This window comes from Scyliorhinus torazame, chromosome 4, assembly GCF_047496885.1.
Source record: "Scyliorhinus torazame isolate Kashiwa2021f chromosome 4, sScyTor2.1, whole genome shotgun sequence".
NCBI classification, from domain to species: Eukaryota; Metazoa; Chordata; class Chondrichthyes; order Carcharhiniformes; family Scyliorhinidae; genus Scyliorhinus; species Scyliorhinus torazame.
This window is the reverse complement of record NC_092710.1, coordinates 56,762,784-56,787,375: the sequence shown is the minus strand read 5'-3', so window position 1 is coordinate 56,787,375 and position 24,592 is coordinate 56,762,784. Positions and strand designations below refer to the sequence as shown.

The window sequence follows — 24,592 nt, the reverse complement described above, 5'->3', positions numbered from 1 at the left end:
TGAACCCTGAAGAGAGCGTCATACCTAGGCCCACTCCCCTCCCCCGTCGCTGTCACCCCACCTGACCTCAACATCTTTAGATACTATCGGCAATTTTGATTTTGCACGGCCAATCCACCTAACCTGCACATCTGTGGACTGTGGGAGGAAACCGGAGCACCCGGAGGAAACCCACGTAGGCACGGGGAGGACGTGTAGACTCCGCACAGACAGTGACCCAAGCCGGGAATCGAACCCGGGATCCTGGAGCTGTGAGGCCGCAGTGCTAACCACTGTAGCGCCGTGCCGCCCTCAGTGCATTCCCTCACACCCAGGTCCCCACAACTCCTCCTCACACTGGTGATCCTTTTCACCAATGTCTTGCCCTGCTCTCCCAGCCCCCGATATATATCCCCAGTGTGTAATAGTGAGCGAGTATGAGACAGGGTGTGTAAGAGTGAGTTAGTGAGTGAGAGTGTGTGTTAGTGTGTGATTGTGTAAGAGTGTGAGCGAGTGTGTACGAGTATGTGTGTAAGTGTGTGTGCGAGTGTGTAGGAGTATGTGTGTAAGGGTGTGTGCGAGTGTGTGAGAGTATGTGTGTAAGTGTGTGCGCAAGTGTGTAAGAGTGTGTTGAGTGAGTGAAATCTAACCCCTCAATTAGATTGCACACTGTGTCGCACTCCAGTGTATCTGTTAACAGTGAGTGTGTGTTAGGGTGACTGTGTGTAAGAGTGAGCGAGTCAGTGTGTGAATATGTCAGTGTGAGTGACTGTGTAAGTGAGTTTGAGTGTATGAGTGAGATAGTGTGTAAGAATGGGTGAGTGTGCGCGTGCGTGTTTGTAATAGTGGGTGTGAGTGAGTGTATGAGTGAGTGAGTGTGTAAGAGTGAGTGTGTGTGAGGGAATGTGTAAGAGTGAGTGATGGACTGAGTGAGTGTGCAAGTGAGTGTTTGTGAGAGAATGTGAGTGTGTGTAAGACTGAGTGAGTGGTGTGAATGTGTAAGTGAGAGGAAGTGAGTGTGTAATAATGAGTGAGTGTGTACTCAATAAGTGAGTGAGGAATAAGTGAGTTTCAGTGTGTAAGTGAGTGAGTGCAATAGTGAGTGAGTGTGAGTCAGGGTGTGTAAGAGTGAGTTAGTTATTAAGTGCGTGATAGTGTGTGTTCATGAGTGAGTGTGTAAGAGTGAGTTAAATCTAACCCCTCGATTTGATTCCAGTCTGTAACTCACTCCCGGGTATCTGTTATTCTATATATAAACCATTGTGAACCCCTCGATTAGATACCAGTCTGTAACTCACTCCTGGGTATCTGTTATTCTATATATAAACTATCCTGAACCCCTCGATTTGATTCCAGTCTGTAACTCACTCCTGGGTATCTGTTATTCTATATATAAACTGTCCTGAACCCCTCGATTAGATTCCAGTCTGTAACTAACTCCCGGGTATCTGTTATTCTATATATAAACCATCCTGAACCCCTCGATTAGATACCAGTCTGTAACTCACTCCCGGGTATCTGTTATTCTATATATAAACTATCCTGAACCCCTCAATTAGATTGCAGTCTGTAACTCACTCCCGGATACCTGTTATCCTGTATATAATCTATCCTGAACCCCTCGATTAGATTGCAGTCTATAATTCATTCCCAGATATCATTTCTTGTATGTATTAACCACCGATATGCCGGACTGAGATGAGGAGGAATTTTGTCACTCAGATGGTGGTGAATCCTGGGAATTCTCTATCCCAGAGGGATGTGGAGACTCCGTCATTGAACCGGCTCTAGACTGCGATTGATGGGTCAGCAAGAGGCACGGGGATAGGGCAGGAACATGGGGTTGAAATGGAAGAAGCTCCATGATCATATTGACTGGTGGAGTGAGCTCGAAGGGCTGAATGGTTCAGTCCTGCTCCTATTCCTTGTGGTCTGTTATTGCTAATTATTTCTATGTTTATCTATTTAAGATTATCCGGAAAAGTGTGATGGGAAGGGCAGCACGGTAGCATTGTGGATAGCACAATTGCTTCACAGCTACAGGGTCCCAGGTTCGATTCCGGCTTGGGTCTGTGCGGAGTCTGCACATTCTCCCCGAGACTGCGTGGGTTTCCTCCGGGTGCTCCGGTTTCCTCCCACAGTCCAAAGATGTGCAGGTTAGGTGGATTGGTCATGATAAATTGCCCATAGTGTCCAAAATTACCCTTAGTGTTGGGTCGGGTTACTGGGTTATGGGGACAGGGTGGAGGTGTTGACCTTGGGTAGGGTGCTCTTTCCAAGAGAAGGTGCAGACTCGATGGGTCGAATGGCCTCCTTCTGCACTGTAAATTCTATGAATTTGATGAATCTCTCTGTTTCTGCTTCTCTTTCTGTCTGTCTGGGAATATTGTCAAAACAAAATCCACGATCAGCAGTCAGCCATTTTAAGTTACTTAATGGTGGCCATTTTAGGTGAGCACAGCACAGTCATTTCTGACATTTGTACACATTGGTATAACAAAATACTGATGGAAAGTGTCTGATTTAAACAGTGATTTGTTGGGGAATGTGGATATAGAAAGGGAGCTGGCTGTCCTTGTACACCAGTCACTGAAAGTGGAGAGGGGGGTGCCGCAAGCAGTTAAGAAGGTCAATGATATGTTGGCTTTCATTGAAAGAGGGATTTGAGTTCATAAGTGGAGATGTCTTACTGCAGTTACACAAGGCCTTGGTGAGAGCATACCTGGAGTATTGCGTACAGTTTCGGTCGCCCTAACTAAGAAAGGAGAGAGTTGCCAGAGAGGGAGTGCAGCGGAGGGTCAATCGGCTGATAGGGAGGTTACCGGACTGTCCTACAAGGAGAGATTGGTTTGACTGTGGCACAGTGGTTAGCACTGCTGCCTCACAGTGACCCGGGTTAAATTCCGGCCTTGTGTGACTGATTATGTGGAGTTGGCAGTTTCTCCCCGTGTGTGCGTGGGTTTCCTCCGGGTGCTCCGGTTTCCTTCCACAGTCCAAAGATGTGCAGGCCAGGTGGAATGGTCCTGCTAAATTACCCCTTAGTGTCCAAGAAAGATTGTTTAGATTAGGTTAAGGAGTTATTGGGATAGGGCGGGTGACTGAGTTTACATAGAGTACTGTGTCAGAGGGTTGGTGTAGATTCGATGGGCAGAATGGCCTCCTTCTGCATTGTAGGGATTCTATGATTGTGCCTGTATTCACTAGAGCCGAGAAGGATGAGAGGAGATGTTGGCCGTGCTAAATTGCCCCTTAGTGACCCAAAGGTTAGGTGGTGTTACTGGGGTTATTTGTAGAGGCTGGAGGCGTCGGCTTGGGTAGGGTGCTCTCTCCGAGGTCCAGTGCAGACTCGATGGGCCAAATGGCCTACTCCTGCAATGTATATTCTATGATTCTGTGAGCTCTGATTGAAATGTATTACATTCCGACAGCGCTGTTCAGACTATACAGAGGGATGGTGATTTCCACGTTGTACTGCCTCTGCCATGTCTTGGGAGTGATCATGGAGACAGTGTAGAGGAAACCTTACCCAGTATCTAACCCCGTGTTGTACCTGTCCTGGGAGTATTTGATGGGGGAGAGTGTAGAGGGAGCTTTAATCTATATACATCATCGTACTGTAGCAGGCGTGGGAGTGTTTGATGGGGACAGTGTAAAGGGATGTGTAATCTGATTCTAACCCCATGATGTACTTTTGCTAACAGTGATTCTGAATCTTGAATTAATGTATTCAGTTATTCTCCCCATCTTCTCTGTCTGCATCTCTCTCTCTCTCTCTCTGGGAATCTGTCTAAACAAATCCACGATCAGCAGTCAGCCATTTTAAGTTACTTAATGGTGGCCATTTTATGTGAGCACAACACTGAGACAATTCGGACAGTTGTCCAAGTTAGTGTCAAACAAAAACTGAAGGAAAGAGTCAAATTTAAATGGTGGTATGTTGGGCAATGTGGATGTACAAAGGGAGCTTGTACACCAGTCACTGAAAGTGGAGAAGGGGGTGCAGCAAGCAGTTAAGAAGATCAATGACATGTTGGCCTTCATTGCAAGAGGGATTTGAGTTCAGAAGTGGAGATGTCTTACTGCAGTTACACAAGGCCTTGGTGAGACCACACCTGGAGTGCTGTGTACAGTTTTTGGTCTCCCTAACATAGAAAGGATATAGTTGCCACAGAGGGAGTGCAGCGGAGGGTCAATTGGCTGATAGTGAGATTGCCGGACTGTCCTAGGAGGAGAGGTTATTGGGAAGTTGCTATTAATTCTCTCTGCGTTTATTTGGAATGGGAATAGATGGGGTTATTGGATTACGGGGAAAGGGCGGGTTGTGGGCCTAGGTAAGGGTCGGTGCAGACTCGATGGGCTGAATGGCCTCCTTCTACACTGTTGTAATTGATTTACGATTGATTCAACTGCTGGCGAATAACCTTGATGTAGTGATCTAATTATGCAAACTCTCCTATTCATTTGGATACATATCTGCCAATTGATTGTGTGTTGTCAATATCATAATAATAATAATCTTTAATTGTCACAAGTATGCTTCAATGAAGTTACTGTGAAAAGCTCCTCGTCGCCACATTCCGGCGCCGGTTCGGATAAGCTGACACGGGAATTGAACCAACGCTGCGAGCCTTGTTCTGCATTACAAGCCAGCTGTCTAGCCCAATGAGCTCCACCAGCCCTGATGGTGGTCCCACCCAGAATTATATATCATTAACAATTAATGATTGTCATATTCAACGTTTGAGTTCTGGTGATCATTTTTGTTTGGTCATTTTAACATTGCCAGTTGATGTTTTGCTGGTCAAATTGTTCTCTGAAAATTTCGCAAGAAATCGCAAAAGGAGAAGAGCTTGTGGAGGTTTACATTGAGGGTCGCTGAAGGTCCCTCAGACTCAATGGGACTGGATCATACAATACAATGTTCAGCAATGTGTTCCTTCAACACGCCCAGGCTCTCGCACATCTGGACACACCTCAACACCCCCATCACTACCCAGGCACTTTATGAACAGTTTAGCGCACTTCTTATACAACAGTCATATTTACCAATCTCCCGTGGCCTGGATTGCCCAGCAGTCTAGGATTAGGAAATTGTAGAACGTGGCTGAGGAATTTTTACTCAGTATTCTTGGATACATTTCGCCAAATTAGGTGCATTGCGCGTTATATTTTCAAATATCCAATAGCTATGTTGCTAACTTTTGGTTGGTTCAATTGGCTCTGTTTTATAACCTTTGCTCTCGAGTCGCCAGATATCTTTATGATACCGCCACGAGGTTCAAGTTCAAGTAATGATCAATAACTCAACACACCAATTAGTAAGATTCAAATCAAAGCACATTTATTATACACAGTACATCGCTACTCATACATAAACTCTACTTTCTAGGCTATTTCTATAACTAACAGGCCTATACTTAGCTTCGGACTGGCCCACCAGGTCAGGGGAACAAATGGCCTTTCGTTCGGGTTCTGAGTCTCCGGGATTCAAAGCTGGTATGGACTGGTAGCTAGGAGCGCCTATCTCGTAGCGAGCGTTGACTTGAGAGTTACTTTCTTGAAGGCCGCCGGACAGTTCAGTCTCAGGGGTTGCTTCGCGTTGCTGAGTGACCCTGTCAAGAAGAACGATTTGAACTTGGGGGCTTTGCTTTATAGTCCCCAGGGGCTTCCCGCCCTTCGGGGCGGACCCCCTACCTGGTTTCAAGTGATTGGACTTCGTTCCAATCGCTTGGTTCGATTTCTCCAATGCTGGAGCGGTTCCCTGATCGTTGGGCGGTCTTTAAGTGTCTGTTAACCTCTTTTGTGTTGGCTCCTGCTGGTGCCGAGGAGTGTGTCTTGGCCTTGTTTACCTCAAAATGTTTTGATTGTTCCCGGGGATCGCTCATTACTATGTCGATGGCTGCTACATTACTATGCAGATGGCTGCTTTTATTGATGCTGTCTGGATTTCTGCAGAGTCTAATGCACAGTAAACTTGTACCTGCTAGTTTTTGTCTGCGTTGGCTGAATTTCCCTTCAGCCTTTGCGGTTGTCCATTTTAAGTCGGGAGGTGGCCAACTCAGGGGGCTACACACCCTCCTTGTGGTCCAGTTTCCACATAACACAACGCACATAACTGCGTTGTCTTCATTCCCTGACCCAGCGAGCACTCTTCTATGGCCTCTACACTGACCATAACTATGCAAGAAAAAGTTTAACTAACATTCTAAGTGGCGCTATGTCAAAACAGGGACATGCATTACAAAATTTTAAAAAACGGTAGTCTAACTGTCCTCACTAAACTACACTCACTCAAACATTCAATCATACTAACTTCCTTAATGATACAAACAAAATCATAGCAGCATTATTCACATTTTGCCTGGCTTAGCAGTCAAGCTCAGGATTGTACAGTCACTCATGAAACACATTTCTTTATTCACAAAAAGAACGCAAACGAATGTTCTTTATTATAGATCGCGGGGGTCGGGGGTCTGGTCATAACCGAAAATAGGGGATCTGATCCTATATACCGGGGTGCGAGCGCGGTCGGCCCTCCTTCTCCATTTCCTCAGGCGGATAGTCTGCACGATGCAGCAGAGTATCGCCAATACTAGTTGGGATTCTATTAAGTAGGACAGGGAGTACCAGGTTATAAACCTGTCACACCAAGATGGTGTGGTGTCGCTTGTGACTGGGCTCTGGGTGCTATGGGGAAGTGAATCATTAACGGCTGGGGGTGTTGGGGTCAGGGGGTTCGCGTTCGCGTGCAACCAAATCTTCATTAGAGTGATGAGCAACACAGAGGATGTCCTCATGGTTCCTTTTCTTTCTCTTCTCTTCTCTTCATTTTGTCTCTTTTCCTGGAGCTTCTGGGGTTCTGTGGGATCGAGCATAGTGTCTGTTACTATCTTGGTTTAATATCTCGTCTGTTAGTATGTCTGTCCTTCAGTGCCAATTCTCCCTTTACAATTTGTCACCATGTGTGACTCCCTCATTTAAAAAAAAACCGAATATTCCGGACAAGACACACTTACAAATACTGACACAGTGCGAGCCGTCTCGCAGGCTGTGCGATTTACCATCCAAATGTGTGAGGATGTAAATAGCAGAGGGATGGCAACCTAAGGGTCGCCTGAAACAAAACAAAACTTTTTGAACCAAAATTGCCGAAATGAGGTGCGTATGGGCCGCGACGGGTAAGATTTGGATGGAATCCCCGGGTAGGATGGCGACCAATGCCGTGTGTGCTCTACCCGAGCGTAGCTGACCAGAGGGGGGAGGGTGTTCCCAGGCACGGCGGGTCCCAATGCCGTTTCTCCACTGCCTGAGCAACCGACAAGAACGAGCAAAAATGTAGTCATCGTGGGGGGGGGGTTGCCGTATTGGTTCTACCTTTAAACTAGAAGGGCAGTTACGATCGGGGGTCTGTTTTTCTGTCGACAGACGAGTTCCTCTGACCTGGCGTCTGGGACATTAACAAGTACATAGAACATAGAACGATACAGCGCAGTACAGGCCCTTCGGCCCACGATGTTGCACCGAAACAAAAGCCATCTAACCTACACTCTGCCATTATCATCCATATGCTTATCCAATAAACTTTTAAATGCCCTCAATGTTGGCGAGTTCACTACTGTTGCAGGTAGGGCATTCCACGGCCTCACCACTCTTTGCGTAAAGAACCTACCTCTGACCTCTGTCCTCTATCTATTACCCCTCAGTTTAAAGCTATGCCCCCTCGTGCCAGCCATTTCCATCCGCGGGAGATCCCTCTGCTCATCCACACTTCCAAGAACTTTACCATTAGCCAAATATTTGCATTCCTGTTATTCCTTCCAAAGTGAATCACCTCACACTTCTCTACATTAAACTCCATTTGCTACCTCTCAGCCCAGCTCTGCAGCTTATCTATGTCCCTCTGTAACCTGCTACATCCTTCCACACTGTCAACAACACCACCGACTTTAGTGTCGTCTGCAAATTTACTCACCCACCCTTCTGCGCCTTCCTCTAGGTCATTGATAAAAATGACAAACAGCAACGGCCCCAGAACAGATCCTTGTGGTACGCCACTTGTAACTGAACTCCATTCTGAACATTTCCCATCAACCACCACCCTCTGTCTTCTTTCAGCTAGCCAATTTCTGATCCACATCTCTAAATCACCCTCAATCCCCAGCCTCCGTATTTTCTGCAATAGCCTACCGTGGGGAACCTTATCAAACGCTTTACTGAAATCCATATACACCACATCAACTGCTCTACCCTCGTCTACCTGTTCAGTCACCTTCTCAAAGAGCTCGATAAGGTTTGTGAGGCATGACCTACCCTTTACAAAGCCATGCTGACTATCCCTGATCATATTATTCCTATCTCGATGATTATAAATCTTGTCTCTTATAATCCCCTCCAAGACTTTACCCACTACAGACATGAGGCTCACCGGTCTATAGTTGCCGGGGTTGTCTCTGCTCCCCTTTTTGAACAAAGGGACCACATTTGCTATCCTCCAGTCCTCTGGCACTATTCCTGTAGCCAATGATGACATAAAAATCAAAGCCAAAGGTCCAGCAATCTCTTCCCTGGCCTCCCAGAGAATCCTAGGATAAATCCCATCAGGTCCCGGGGACTTATCTATTTTCAGCCTGTCCAGAATTGCCAACACCTCTTCCCTACGTACCTCGATGCCATCTATTCTAATAGCCTGGGTCTCAGCATTTTCCTCCACAACATTATCTTTTTCCTGAGTGAATACTGACGAAAAATATTCATTTAGTATCTCGCCTATCTCTTCAGACTCCACACACAACTTCCCATCCCTGTCCTTGACTGGTCCTACTCTTACCCTAGTCATTCGCTTATTCCTGACATACCTATAGAAAGCTTTTGGGTTTTCCTTGATCCTACCTGCCAAATACTTCTCATGTCCCCTCCTTGCTCGTCTTAGCTCTCTCTTTAGATCCTTCCTCGCTAACTTGTAACTATCCATCGCCCCAACTGAAACTTCACACCTCATCTTCACATAGGCCTCCTTCTTCCTCTTAACAAGAGATTCCACTTCTTTGGTAAACCACGGTTCCCTCGCTCTAAGCCTTCCTCCCTGCCTGACCGGTACGCACTTATAAAGAACACGCAGTAGCTGATCCTTGAACAAGCTCCACTTATCCAGTGTGCCCAACACTTGCAGTCTACTTCTCCAACCTTTCCCCCCCAAGTCACGTCTAATGGCATCATAATTGCCCTCTGTGGACAAACTAGTTCCTCTGAACTAGCGTCCGGGACAAACTAGTTTCTCTGACTGCCAGTGAGCGTCGGAAGGGTGGTGGCGTGAGGCTGTGAAATTTTTTTTTCCGATCTTAAAAACAACATCTAACAATACCACGACAAACAACATTAAACATGCTGCAGGTTCCATCAGACAGGACACCGTTTTCTCCCAAGCGGTTCCTTTTTACAACAAAGGGGTTCTCGTTTTGGGAGGCAGACTCAAATTCGTCATCTTCTCCCGGATGCCATACTCTCGAATGTATCAGGGCTGATAGGGCTGCATGGTGTGATTTGGGATCCATCTCGTCATTCCGGCCGAGTCTGAGTGAATTATCCCGGTGACAAAAGGATGTGTCCAATTCTGTTGGAATGGAGTCGGGGTCGTCATTGTAGGTCGGTGGTCGGTGGTGGGGTTTGTTTAGGAAAGTGATCATGAAGGGATCACTCGAATCGTGCTCAGATTTGCTGGTTGTGGGTCCTGTTGCCTGGGGATAGTAGGGAGGCGTGCTGTGGCTGTCGTCTGAGTCACAGTCGCTGTCACTGCTGCTGCAGTCTGTGGGCGTTCCGGGGCGGAGAGTATAGTTCGGGGGTGAAGTCGGGGTTGAGTCCGTGGCTTGGCTGGACGTGGTGGGGGAGGGTAGGGTTACGTTGGTTGTGGGCGGGGCGTGGTCTGCTGCGTCAAGCATGACGTGGTGTGTGTGGTTCGACTGTGGTCCATATGCCTTAAGCTGGTTAATATGGAACCACGCAGTCTTTCCGTTGGGAACTTTATTTTGTACACGGAGGGGCTTACTTTGTCCGCAATGGAGTACAGACCCGAATATTTAGGTGACAGGAACGTGCTGGGGTTGGATATGGAGAGCATGACCTGCTGTCCTACACTGAACTCAGTCGCATGCACTGTCTTATCGAAACAGGCCTTGCTCTGTTTCTTTCGTGTGCCTAATCGTACCGCCGCTGCTAGCTGAGCCGTTTTAACATTCTCTCCCAGTTGTTCTACTGCTTTCTCGTGTGTGAGGGCCGTCACTTCGGGGCTGGTCAAATCTAATGCCAATAAAAATTCTGTGCCTTTCATGGGGCATCCGGCCATGAGAGTGTGTGGGGTGTAACCTGTAGATGTTGAAACTGTATTTCGCAAAAACATCAGCGCAAAAGAGAGGACTGAATCCCAAGTGTTGTTGTTTTGCTGGACCATTTTTCTGAGGGTGGATTTTAGGGACGATTCATGCGCTCCACGATACCACTTGACTGGGGGTGATATGCGATGTGGAATTTTTGGGTAATGCCAAATATCGTGAGGATGTTCTTCATGACACATCCCGTAAAATGGGAACCTTGGTCGGATTCAATGCTGCGGGGGAGTCCCCATCTCGTAAAGATGTGGTGGGTTAAGATCTTGGCTGTGGTCTTTGCCGTGTTCGTTCTGGATGGGAATGCTTCCACCCATTTTGTAAACGTGTCTATCACAATGAGTACATATTTATAACCATTCCTGCAAGTGGGCAATGGTCCTATAAAATCAATCTGGAGGTTAGTCCAGGGGCCGTTAACGGGTCTGGTGTGACTAAGTTGAGCTTTCTTTGCGTATCTGTCCGGATTGTTCTGGGCACAGATAAGGCAATTCTCAATGTAGTGCGTTACATCTTCTTTTAAACTCGACCACCAACAGAGCTGCCTGAGGTGGGCTGTAGTGGGATCAATTCCCTGATGTCCATGACTGTCACGGAACAAACAAATGAGCTGATTCCTGTCCTGTTCAGGAACCACATAAAGGGTGTCTTTTAACACCACACCGTCATGTGTGGTCAGAGCATTTTTAAACCTATCGTAAGGTGCCGTAAATTTTCCTTTTAAAATCTCCCTGAGATTACTGTCCTGCTTCTGGGCCTGCACTAAATCCTCGATATTAGTCTGTGAGACCTGAACTGCATTCACTGGTGCGCTTTCGGGGGGTGTCCAAAAATATCCATGCCTGGAACCTGCCTTAGCCAGTGCGTCGGCTTTTACATTTCCAGGGGGGGGAGGAACGATGGTGACTGCGAACTTTGATGATCCCATAAGTCCTGTTCTGGGCTTTTTCTAAAATGTGACGGAGCAATGGGGCTGAAGCGAGGGGTTTTCCGTCTGCGGAAACAAATCCTCTTGCTTTCCACAGGGGTAGAAATTCTGTAAGGCTGTTGCAGACATAGAGGCTGTCCGAGTATATGTCTGCTGGGCTGGGGAAGGAATCTGGGTGTTCCACAATGTACGCCACGGCTGCTAGCTCTGCCGTCTGCGCGCCTAAGTGTCCTGGAAGTTTGATTGCGATTTCTTCTAGGGCGCATCCGTGACATAAATGCCGCATCCTGTTATGCGCTTCCCTTCTAATATTGTGAAAGATCCATCCACATATATTCTTATGGGCTCGCACGTGTCTGTGTGCTTGGGGCTCTGGGTTGGACTACCTCTCTTTCTGTGGGGGGTTTTCGCAATAAAGGGGCCTGTGTTGTGGTGTGGAGATATAATTTCACATTCATGGGGGGTGCCTGGGTACTGAAGGTTATCTGCTAAGAAAGTGTGGGTCTTGGTCCTTTTAACAGTAATGTCCCGTCCCTGCAAAAGAAGGGTCCATCTGGCTGCTCTTATTTGACTGACTGTACCGTCCTTGAGTCGTCCATCAAGTAAAAGTTGGGTGGGGGCGTGTTCTGTGAGGATTGTGATGGGGTTCAGTCCGGTTAGGGAAGAAAAATATTGTACTGCCCAACAAACTGCGAGCAGGTGCCTTTCACAGGCTGAAAATCCCTGCTCCACAGCATCTAAAACTCTGGAGGCCTAAGCCACGGGCCTTAACTGTTTGTGCCGTTCCTGGAGGGGCACGGTCGAAAGGGTGCGGTCTGTGGTCGCTACCTCTATAGCGTAAGGGGAAAGCGGGTCTGGAACTTGCAGTGCGGGGGCTGCAATGAGGGCTCTTTTCAAAGCATCCACAGCATCCGTATGCTGCGGAAGCCATTCCCAGGGGGCTCCTTTCTTTAGGAGGTCTGAGAGGGGCGCTGCCTTGCTGGCGAAACCATCAATGTGGTTTCGGCAGTAGCCAACCAGTCCTAAAAAAGACCGGAAGGCTGAAACGTTCTGGGGAAGGGGCAATTTGCCAATCGAGTCAATCTTTTTATGCTCATCTTGCGTTTATCATGTGTGATAATTGTTCCCAAATATATCACCTTGTTTTCCAAAATCTGGGCCTTTTGGGGGTTTACTTTACATCCAATTTTCTGTAGGAGTTCCAGGAGTTCGGCCAGAAGCTCTGCAGTAATAGGTCGTCCACATACTGGACCAGACATTCAGGCCGAGAAAATTTGGCTGAAGCATTTGCCAGCTGTCGGTGGAAAATGGAGGGGGAGTTGTGGAATCCTTGTAGCAGGCATGTCCACGTGTACTGCTGATTTTTAAAAGTGAAGGCAAATTTGTATTGGTACGCCTTTGCCAATGGAATGGACCAGAATCCATTACTGACGTCCAAAACCGTAAAGTATTGTGAGTTGAGTCCCTGTTTGAGCATGGTCTCGGGACTTGTGGCTACCGTGGGGGCTGCTGCGGGGGTGACTTTGTTGAGTTCCCGGTAATCGATGGTCAGTCGCCATGATCCGTCGGGCTTTCTCACTGGCCAAATCGGGGCATTATTAGTGGAGGCTACTGATCTAAGTACGCCCTGCTCTCATAAGCTGTCGATAACTTTTGCGATTTCTCCCTCTGCCTCTTGGGGAAATCCGTATTGCTTTTGGGGTCTAGGGTCAGGTCCTGTGATTTGAACGGAACCAGTCATCCGGCCGCAGTCGTGTTTGTGGGTCGCGAATGCTGCCCTGTTCTTCTGTAACACTGCCCTAACCTGCTTGCCTGTGCTAATTGGGGTCGGGTCAAACCAAAATTCGCCGACTGCGCTAATCTTGTTGGCGTATTCACCTATTGTGAACGTTACGGGGGCTCTTGCGGATTTTGCCATTCTCCAGACACATTGGTTGACTGGATCAAAGGACAGGTTGTGGGAATTTTTAAAATATATGCCTCAAATGTGTTCTGCTGTGTGGGGTAGATCGACTAAAACTACGGGGTGTTTTGTGTTAATGGTTCCGATTTGAATGGGTACAGGGGCTGTGATGTGTCCCTGCTGTGAGTGGCCTGTAAAGCTGCTGAGGGTGATAGTGGCTGTAGTGGGCCATGTGTCCTTTTGGAACATGGTGGAGGAATTGATTGTGGTGCAGGACCCTCCCGTGTCCCAGAGAAACTCGATGGGCTGCCCCCGTATCTTTGCTGCAACTACTGGTCGGTCGGACCTATCCCAAAGGGTGTCGCAGACCCAAATGGGGGAGCCCGTACACCGTCAGTCCGTTCCGTTCAGGTCCGTCAGATCTGAACGGGTGCTCACACTATGTATGGGCTCTGTCTTATTCTTACTTAGAGTGCCTGCCTGCTGGGCTCTCTGTGGCTTTCGTGGGGCATTGCATTCCCTTGCAAAGTGTCCGAACTGTCCACAGTTGTAACACTCCTGTGACTTTCGTGGGGGGCTGTTCCTGCGTTCGTTCACCCATGCGGGGTTCTGGTGCGTTTTCACTGCTTGTATGTCTGCTTCTGCCGGCTGTTCTTCGGGATTTTTAACTGCGGGTTTGTTTTGAACGGATTGCTCCCAGGTGCGGGACAATCTTTTTACAACCCATTTCTCATCATGAGCCTCCTCTGAGGGATCATAATTCGCGCAAGCTTTTTGTCCTGTTTCTGTGGCATGGGAGATAAGGGTGCGGATCCATTTGGCCATGTTGTCTGGGGACAAATGGGCGCGGTCCAAGTCTCCGAAAACTGCTGCAAAATGGATCCACACGCGTCCAGCAAATGCTGTGGGGTGCTCGGTTTTCTTTTGCCTGCATTTATTGAGGCCTTCTACTGGGTCACCCCTGTTATACCCGATCGCGTCTAGGATCGCGGTTTGCATTTCTGCAAGCGTGCCTCCTCCTACATTCTGTGGGTCGGGAAGGGCTGCTACGACCGAAGGGTCTAAACTCAAAACTGTGAGCTTTACTTGCTCTCGCTCATCCAGGCCGTACATGGTCGCCTGCTGCTTTACTCTGGCAAAGAAGTGGTGGGGGTCTGAGGTGGGGAGGAACGGTTTGATTTTCTCGCACACGTCCCGTAATTGGGTCACTGTTAAGGGGGTGGTGTACAGAAATTCCGTGTCGTCCGATGTGGCTGTGCGGTGGGTGGTGACTGGGTTAATTGGAGTCTGAACTATCTGCTCTGTGGGGGGTTGGGGTGCTTTTCTCTTCTGGGGCTTTCCCTGCGCACATGTTCCCTGAACATATCTCTGTTGTCTCACTCAATTCTTACCAATCAGGGCCGTCTTCCTGATCTAGCTGTGATCCAAAGGTTTCCTGGAATCCTTTCTGAACTGAAAGCAGAGATTGCAGTTCTGCAATCTGCTTCCGGCACTTTGCGTGGTCTAATGAGCTTTGTCTTTTCTCCGTGGTGGCAGCATGGAGTGCTCTTAACGCTGCCTTCAGGTCAATACACTGCCTCTGCAATGCCTCTACCTGCTTCTTGGTTTCCTTGCGTACCAGGACTGCACGTTGCGTGTCCTGATAGGCCTTTTCGTACTGGGATTGGAAGCGGTTTCGGTGCGCCAGACAAGACTGGTGTGCCCACTTGGCATCATCCACCTCTCCATCCTTTGCTGCCAACTTCCTCCTTAATTCTACATTCTCTTTCTCTGCCTCACTGACATCGACCTTGCTCATTCGATATATGCCTTCTATCTCTTTTCGGAGCGTCCTAACGACCTCCTCCATGCCTCGCAATTGTGCCAAGCAGGACACGATTGCCATCGGCTTGCGAGCTTTTCCTAAGCTCTTCTTGTGAATCTCACTCAGGTTCTCCCACCAAGTATGTCCTATACTCCCGGGACCTGTTTCCTCATTTTCACAGAATTTGCTCCAAAGGGGCCACCCTTACCCTTTGAGGTACTTTCTGATTTCCTCTTCCCAAACGGGACACTATCCTACTCTACTGCTGGTCGCTGCGACCACGAATTCTTCGGGGTTCATGAGGCGTTGCATTGCCTGCATTGCCATCTTTCCTCTCTAAATACTTCTCTTGAAATTTGGAACAAGGGGTATTAAGGCATTGCTGTAATTACGGGTACGGCTTTCGCTATTTTCCGGAATACAAACTCCCGACAGTTTTCGCAACAAAATCTATCAGTATTACCTTATCGCCCTGTTAGTTACGCATGCATTAACACACTTCCGAATTATGAGGATTGATCAGAATTGCTTGAACACTTGTGGTTTTTCTGTTCCCAATTGGATTTCTAATTCAAATTCTGTGTTCCCCCGGATTGGTTAAGCTACTTCTAGATCGGGTCCCGTCAGGATGTCGCCAGTAATATGTTGCTAACTTTTGGTTGGTTCAATTGGCTCTGTTTGTTTAACCTTTGCTCTAGAGTCGCCAGATATCTTTATGATACTGCCACGAGGTTCAAGTTCAAGTAATGATCAATAACTCAACACACCAATTAGTAAGATTCAAATCAAAGCACATTTATTATACACAGTACATCGCTACTCATGCATAAACTCTACTTTCTAGGCTATTTCTATAACTAACAGGCCTATACTTAGCTTCGGACTGGCCCACCAGGTCAGGGGAACAAATGGCCTTTCGTTCGGGTTCTGAGTCTGCGGGATTCAAAGCTGGTATGGACTGGTAGCTAGGAGCACCTATCTCGTAGCGAGCGTTGACTTGAGAGTTACTTTCTTGAAGGCCGCCGGACAGTTCAGTCTCAGGGGTTGCTTCGCGTTGCTGAGTGACCCTGTCAAGAAGAACGATTTGAACTTGGGGGCTTTGCTTTATAGTCCCCAGGGGCTTCCCGCCCTTCGGGGCGGACCCCGTACCTGGTTTCAAGTGATTGGACTTCGTTCCAATCGCTTGGTTCGATTTCTCCAATGCTGGAGCGGTTCCCTGATCGTTGGGCGGTCTTTAAGTGTCCGTTAACCTCTTTTGTGTTGGTTCCTGCTGGCGCCGAGGAGTCTGGCTTGGCTTTGTTTACCTCAAAATGTTTGATTGTTCCCGGGGATCGCTCATTACTATGTCGATGGCTGCTACATTACTATGCAGATGGCTGCTTTTATTGATGCTGTCTGGATTTCTGCAGAGTCTAATGCACAGTAAACTTGTACCTGCTAGTTTTTGTCTGCGTTGGCTGAATTTCCCTTCAGCCTTTACGGTTCTCCATTTTAAGTCAGGAAGTGGCCAACTCAGGGGGCTACAGCTAATCAAAGGTTCCATTTACTTATTGCTTCCTGATGTTTGCATCTAACATTTACAGTGTAATATATTTATTCAGTTGGAGCTATCAGGCAACACAGTGTAGAAAGACATATGCAATGCTGATGTCGATTGCCATAAAGGGGGGTAAATATAGATGTGTATCTGTGATTCCTTACAATAAATAAGCAATTCCATGTAGCTGTAAGGAGCGAGAGTTCCAGCCGAATGGAATAATAATTAAAGTTAATTATAATGTTTCAAATGGGGCCCTAGGTCGATTGGCTTATTTTTTTGATACACCGCAGAATCAGTGTGCAGGGAGATTTCAGCACCTTCTTGAGATCTTCCCGGAATTTCCTCTGGGTGGCTGCATAAATCCACGGGTTTAGACAGGAACTTAAAAACTTCAACATATTTCTACTTTCGCTGGCGATATAGCCAGGGTTTGTACGGTCACCTCGGTAAGAACGGGGAGTTATCAATCCAGTGGTCACAAAACTAACCACAGCTGTCAGCCACACCAGTAAAAAGGTGCCCGACACAGTGAAGAGCAAGATGATGGATTTCCTCCGGTTCTCGATCTCTGCATCAGACTTTTCTTCAGCTTTGTCAGACCGGAGTTTCTTTCGGGTTCTGCTTGCCATTATAATACGTCTGCTTGTCAAAGAATTAAATAAGACAATTAAAGTAAAAGGAAGGCAAACTTTACAGGTGATGTGAAACCAGAAGAATGTCGCACCAATAGGTGAGGAAAAAAATGCCACACCAGACCTGCAACCCCACTGCATGTTGTCAATGATTTGCTGAGGTTCGTAAGCAAAGAAAAATGGGACATTCTTCAAAACGACCAGGACAGAGAATATTGTTATGACGACAACCACAGTTCTCTCGGTGCAATACTTTGCTTTAAACTTCTGGCAGCAGATAACTGCAAACCGATCAATGGTGAAGGAGACAGTGAACCAAATGGACAATTCAAGTGCTACAGTAGCCAGGTACAGAATGGACTTACACACGGGAGTGTGGGAGAGAAATGAAAGTGGAAAGTTATAACTGAAAATGTGATTCACCATTACATTGATAATCATGACGAGTAGATCTGCTGTTGCCATGGCCAACATGTAGAAGGAGATACATTTGGAGAGGCCACACTTTCCTCGGCAAAGAACCACAATTGTCAGCATGTTCGCTGAAAGAAATAAAGAAGATAGACCGTGTTCTAGCGACTGATTGACATACATGTAGACCTACTTTACCCTATTACAGGGAGACAGGAAATACTGATCAAAAGCAAATAAGTTACAATGACTCACCAGGTACACCAATAGTTGCGATAACTGGGAAGTAAATCTCTTTTATCAGTACAATAACTGGTTGTCCCATCTTCTGAGAAGTGGATTAATAATATCGAAGCTGAAACTGGGAGTGACGCAGACTAAAGCATTGGAAGAGATGCTATATTTATATACAAACCAATTCTCAAGGCACCCAACAGGTGAAAAGTCTTCATTAGCATTATTAACAGTGATTTAACAAACAGACATTGGCAAATTTTTTAAAAGAAATTCTCCGTTTGTTGTGCTAGGTTACGAGAACATGCTAACATCCTTATTAGTGAGTTCAAAAAAGGCAGGCAATTAAATCAATGTTTACAGGTAGAAATGATTTGGAGATGCCGGCGTTGGACTGGGTGGGCACAGTAAGAAGTCTTACAACACCAGGTTAAAGTCCAACAGGTTTATTTGGAATCATTAGCTTTCGGAGCATAGCTCCTTCATCAAGGACGGTCACCTCAGCGCTTGGCTTTACCGCAAGACGCCCTATGCTGCTCTTGTTTGGCCCATGTTTCACACTGTAACCAATCACTATTTGTTGATGTACCATTGTCAATGTACTCTGTTGATTATTCTTTTGTCTACTATGTACGTACTGTGTACGCTCCTTTGGCCGCAGAAAATACTTTTCACTGTACTTTGGTACATGTGGCAATAAATATCAATCAATCAATCAAGTCCATGGATAACCACACGATGTTCCACTTCTCCAGCATCCACCCGAAACACATTAAAGCAGTCATCCCCTATGGACAAGCCCTCAGTAGGCACAGGATCTGCTTAGACGAGGAGGAACGTAACAGACATCTACAGACGCTGTAAGACGGCATCGTAAGAATGGGAGATGGCACTTGACTCATCAATCGACAGTTCCAACACGCCACAGCAAAAAACCGCACTGACCTTCTCAGAAGACAAACACGGGACACACCCGACAGAGTACCTTTTGCCGTCCAGTACTTCCCCAGAGCGGAGAAACTACGTGAGCTTCTTCGGAGTCTTCAATACGCCATTGATGAAGATGAACACCTTGCCAAGGCCATCCCCACACTCCCACTACTTGCCTTCAAACAACCGCGGAACCTCAAACAGACCATTGTTTGCAGCAAACTACCCAGCCTTCAGGAGAACAGCGACCACGACACCACTCGGCCCTGCCATGGCAACCTCTGCAAGACGTGCCAGATTATCCAAATGGATACCACCATTACATGTGAGAACACCACCCACCAGGTATGTGGTACATACTTGTGTGACTCGGCTAACGTTGTCTACCTCATCCGCTGCAGGAAAGGATGTCCGGAAGCGTGGTACATTGGCGAGACCATGCAGACGCTGCGACAATGGATGAACGGACATCGCACAACAATCACCAGGCAGGAATGTTCCCTTCCAGTCGGGGAACACTTCAGCAGTCAAGGGCATTTGGCCTCTGATCTTCGGGTAAGCGTTCTCCAAGGCGGCCTTCAGGACGCGTGACAACGCAGAATCGCCGAGCAGAAACTGATAGCCAAGATCCGCATTCATGAGTACGGCCTCAACCGGGACCTTGGCTTCATGTCTCACTACAGTAAACCCCCTACCATCTGGCATGGGGTTGCAAATCCTACCAACTGTCCTGGCTTGAGACAATTCACATCTCTTTAACCTGTGATATTCCCTCTCTCCAGTCGCACTATCTGGACCTGTATAGACTTAATTACCTGCAAAGACTCGCATTCAACTTACCATCTTGCATCATTGGCTTTGTCTTTCTATTCCGTGTTTGAGTAACCCACCTCTTCACTCACCTGATAAAGGAGCTACGCTTCAAAAGCTAGTGATTCCAAATAAACCTGTTGGGACTTTAACCTGGTGTTGTAAGATGTCTTATTGTGCCCACCCCAGTCCAACGCCAGCATCTCCACATCGATGATCTCAGCCACAGGATGTTGCAGGAGACAGGGGCACAGTGGTATTGTCACTGGTCTAGTAATGCAGAGACCCACGATAATGCTCTGGGGATCTGGGTTTGAATCCCACCCGGGCAGTTGGTGTAATTTGAATTCAATAAATAAAAAACCTGAAATGATGACCATGAAACCATTGTCGATTGCCTTAAAAACCCATCTGGTTCACTAATGTCCTTTCGGGAAGAAAACCTGCCATTCTACCTGGCCTGGCCTAAATGTGACTCCAAACCCACAGCAATGTGGTTGACTCTAAAATGCCTCCGGGATGGGCAACAAATGCCGCGATGCCCATGAATGAATAAAGAAATAAAAGGTCCAGAGGTCAGCTTCCCTGTGCAAACATCTTCAGATATTTAATAAGTTGTCTTATTCCAATATAAATTCAGAAGTGGTGATTGTCAATGACAATTGCTGAACATGCCCGCCATGACCATTTCAGCAAGGGTAAATATACCCACCTGCCCTTGCAATTTAGTGCACGGAATTCTCCACAATCAACATCCACCGTGGTTGCGATTGAACACAAACATAACTGGACCAACTCTGAATATTGTCTGGGCAGAAAGACAGCCCAACTGTGAGGTGAATAATTTATTTCCCATCTACCCAAGTCTTGTACTCACTCCATTTACAAGGTGCAAACCAGTTGCGAGATGGAATAATCCCCACTTGCCTGGAGGAGTCCAACTCCAACAACACACAAGAAGCTCAACATCAACCTGGAAAAAGAAATCTCCTGATGAGGAACCGGTCGGGAACATTAAGCATTTAATCCTGCCACAACCAGCACAAAAAGGTAGCAATGTGTCCCAGGTATGGAATGTACGACAGCCTCTCGGCAAGATCCCATTGATAACACCTTCCAAACTGTCCTGTCTGACACCAAAAATGACAAGTGCAACAGGTTCAGAGGAATACCATAACCTGAAAAATGTCCTCCAAGTAAGATATGGGGCTGGATTCTCCATTTGCTGACGCTGAATTCGGGAAACGCAATCGGGCGGAGAATAGCTTCCGACGTCGAAATCGAGCCTGCCAGGGAGCCCCCCCAACTGGACATGGGCGGTGCCCAGGCACAGGCCGCCATTACGGCGGCCATCTTGCTGGCCACCCACCCCGGCCCCTGGGTGCTCGCAGTTACAATGGGTGTATGGATGGGCCCCCCTCCCGACCACCCCACCCAACCGGCAGCCACCCACCGGGGGAACCACCCGGGGCCACACCGATGGCAGCCCCCAGTGAGGGCAGTGCCATCCAACGGTGCCCCTGGCAGCAGGGACGGGTGCCAGGACCGGGGGCACCGGCGGGGCCCGGGTGCAGGGGTGGGTTGGGGAACATGCGTGGGTGGGTCACGCGTTGCCAACCGGGGCCACCATGTAGCCCATGGCATCTGGTTGGGCACGGGTGTATGCGCCATGCTAACATGTTTTCCTTTCACCCCCTGCAGAAAATAATGGCTTTCGGACACCAGCCTGTGATGTGGCCACCGCGGCGAAGGCCGCTGCCCTCCATGCAGCCCTGTGGAAGCATGATTGGGGGCCGCACAGAGAGGAGGCGGAGGCTGCAGCAGAGGAGCAGCCGCAGAAGGGAAGGTGGCAGCCGCTCAGGATGGAGGGCTGGCTGCCCAACAAGCCGAGGAGGAGGAGGCAGCGGATGAGGCCACGCGTGTACCGCCACCTTCCGGACCGGGCATGCAGAAGGAGACTGCGGTTGAGCAGGGGAAACAGTGCGACACATCGGCCAGATGATGGCACACCTGGCACCGCATGGGTATGGGGGAGGACACCCACTCCCGCTGGCCGTCAAGGTGACGGCCGCACAGAATTTCAATGCGACAGGGTCATTCCAGTTGCTGTGTGGGGACCTGTCTGGCATCTTACAGGCATCGGCGCACATATACATCCGTGCCATCACCGACACCCTATATGCCCAGGCGGAGCGGTACCCTGTGGACTGCGCCCACCAGGATGCCCGGGCAGCAGGGTTCTCTGCTATCTCCGGGATACCACGGGTCCAGGGGGTCATCGATGGGGTGCACGTCGCCCTACGGGCCACTTGCGGATACCAGGCCGCTGTTCACCAGCAGGAAGGGCTACCATTCGATGAACATTCAGGTGGTCTGTGACCATCAGATGCGGATCATGCACGTTTGCGCACGATACCCAGGCACAGTGTACATGACTCTTTCATTTTGGAGCACTCGGTGATCCCCGACATGTTTGCGGCCGTGGCTGATGACGCCTATATGGAGGCCACAGAGGTCGCTGTATGGCATCATTGTAGCGGAGACCCGCTACAATAATGCCCATACAGCGACCATGGGTGTGGTTTCGAGGTGCTTCGGGGTCTTGAAGATGCGCTTCAGGTGCCTGGACCACTCTGGAGGGGCCCTCAAGTACGAGGCCAGGAGGGCCACCCGCATCGTGGTGGTCTGCTGTCCGCACTTCTATCGGCCAGACAGAGCGCATCTGGTAAAGGCCTCTCGCCCAATGAGCACCTCAGCATCGATTTCAAAGGGCCCCTCCCCTCCACTGATCGTAACGTGTACTTCCTCAACATTGTAGACGAATACTCAAGATTCCCCTTTGCCATCCCATGCCCTGACATGACCTCTGCCACCGTCATCAAGGCCCTGCACAGTCTTTTCACCTTGTTCGGGTTCCCCACCTACATCCATAGCGATCGGGGTTCCTCCTTCATGAGCGATGAGTTGCGGCAGTTCCTGCTCAGCAAGGGCATCGCCTCCAGCAGGACGACCAGCTATAACCCCCGGGGCAACGGACAGGTGGAGGGAGAACGTGACGGTCTGGAAGGCCATCATCCTGGCCCTACGGTCTAGAAGTCTCTCAGTTTCCCACTGGCAGGAGGTCCTCTCTGATGCACTCCACTCCATCCGGTCGCTCCTGTGTACTGCCACCAACGAGACCCCTCACGAGCGTATGTTTGCCTTCCCCAGGGAGTCCACCTCCGGGGTCTCGCTCCCGTCCCGGCTGACAGTCCCAGGGCCTGTCCGCCTCCGGAGGCATGCGAGGAGCCATAAATCAGATCCCCTCGTTGAGAAGGTCATGCTCCTCCATGCCAATCCACAATATGCCTACGTGGCACATCAGGACGGGCGGCTGGACACAGTCTCCCTCCGGGATTTGCCAACCTGCAGGTTCCCCAGCGACCATCATCACCACCCTGATCCTACACCGACTCCCTTCACCACTACCCGGCTACTTCAAGGTCTGGCACCCGCAGGCCCACCGGCGGCCATCACCACCACCCCCGCCCATACACCCCCCCCCCTCCACCGACTGGGTGAAGAAGAGGACGACACGCTCTTGGACGTGCAGGTGGCGACACCGATGCCCACACCACAGCCAGGACTGAGGCGATCACGGCGGAAGGTCAAGGCCCCCGACAGACTTGATCTTTATGTCCACTTCACCCCCGCTGGACTCTTTTTTTAACAGGGGGTGAATGTGGTAAACCACTGTATTGTATTGTACTGTTGTACTGTTACATGCCTAGGCTTGTCCCTGCTGGGTCCGAACCACTGTGGTATATAATGTGTGTATTGTGGTAAACTGCCACTGTATTGTATGTAATGTGGTAAACTACTGCCTGCTGGCCCCGCCCCCCCTCGGGCTCGGTATAAAGGTGGCTAGTCTCCGCCGCTGCCTCAGTTCAGACCCAGCAGGGACAAGCCCAGGCATGGAACAGTACAATACAATTCAGTGGTTTACCACAGACAGGTTGGTGTGACAGTGGCTGCGATTTCAGTCAGTGAGGTGTTTTCACAGCAACACGACCCAGGGCTCCGGGTCTCTATGAATGTGAATATTGTGAGTGGCCAGCAAATGTAAAACAGTGAAAATAAAAGACTGATGAACCAAACAAAGGAGCAACCAGCTAAAAGCCGGACTTTCCAACATAATCCTTAGCTCCTGAACATCCCACTCTGATAGTCAGATACTTGCTCCCTGGTTCTCGACTAGAGCAGCAATGATCAAAGTACTTCTCTACTGATAACTTCCTTCCAAAATGTGAAATCATTAATCAGAGCAGACAGCTTAGGGGCAGTGGGGTGTGGAGGGGTTTAACTTGTGGCCTCACTCTTTTCATTGTTCCTTCCACTCAGTTTGGAAAATCTCATCTCCCTTCTGGTTCCTTACCAATTACAGGTGTTGATTTTCCAATGTAATGCCTGTCTTTGCCCTTCGATAGTGATCGTCTGTTTGGAAGATGTTGCTGAATGGGGTGTTGCCAGTTGTTGAAATGCATCTTATATATTCTACAGGCAGAGAGCATCGGGCTTGCGAGTGCGCTTTGCGTACGAGCAGTGGGAGAGGCCACATCTGGAATGAGGCACAGACTGAGTGAGTGTTACACTTGGGAACTTGAAGTAGAGTGGGAATTCAGTGCGGAGCGGGAAGAGGTGCTTTTTCTTTTCTTCCTTGCTTTGTAACTTTTGAACCTTCAGAGAGTGATATTGCGCTGCTCAGCTGAGGTTACAAGGGAGAGAGCTAGTGGGTAAGTAGTGGGCAAGGTGGATAAGTATTTACACCTTTCATCACTTGTAGTTTGAAAAAATGTTTTATGGTTTATAATCTGTCAGGGCGATAATTGGTAGTGACGAGGACAAGGAAAGAAGGGCCATAGATAATTGTATATAATCTAATATCAAGCACCTTCCAAAAGGTAAGTAATGGCAGGAGAATCCAAAGCTTCTTTTTGCTCCTCTTGCTCCATGTGGGAGACCGGGGACCTTTCCAGTGCGAAGGTCCAGCATGTGTTCAGTAA

The 24,592-nt window shown here is 48.6% G+C and overlaps 1 protein-coding gene across 1 annotated transcript; it reads right to left on the bottom strand.

The window, feature by feature from the left end:
* Positions 1-16,787: 16,787 nt before the first annotated feature.
* On the bottom strand, positions 16,788-17,901 carry LOC140411360 (probable G-protein coupled receptor 139). Its single transcript, XM_072500482.1, has 2 exons — positions 17,832-17,901; positions 16,788-17,707 (listed from the first exon to the last, which is right to left on the bottom strand). The coding sequence occupies exons 1-2, from the start codon at positions 17,899-17,901 to the stop codon at positions 16,788-16,790; spliced, it is 990 nt and encodes a 329-aa protein (XP_072356583.1).
* Between the last annotated feature and the right edge of the window lie 6,691 nt (positions 17,902-24,592).

Coding starts and splice junctions, on each gene's coding strand:
- LOC140411360 (XM_072500482.1), bottom strand. CDS start 17,901: ATGGGACAACCAGTTATTGTACTGATAAAAGAGATTTACTTCCCAGTT. Junction 17,708..17,831: donor CGCAACTATTGGTGTACCTG/GTGAGTCATTGT, acceptor TATTTCTTTCAG/CGAACATGCTGACAATTGTG.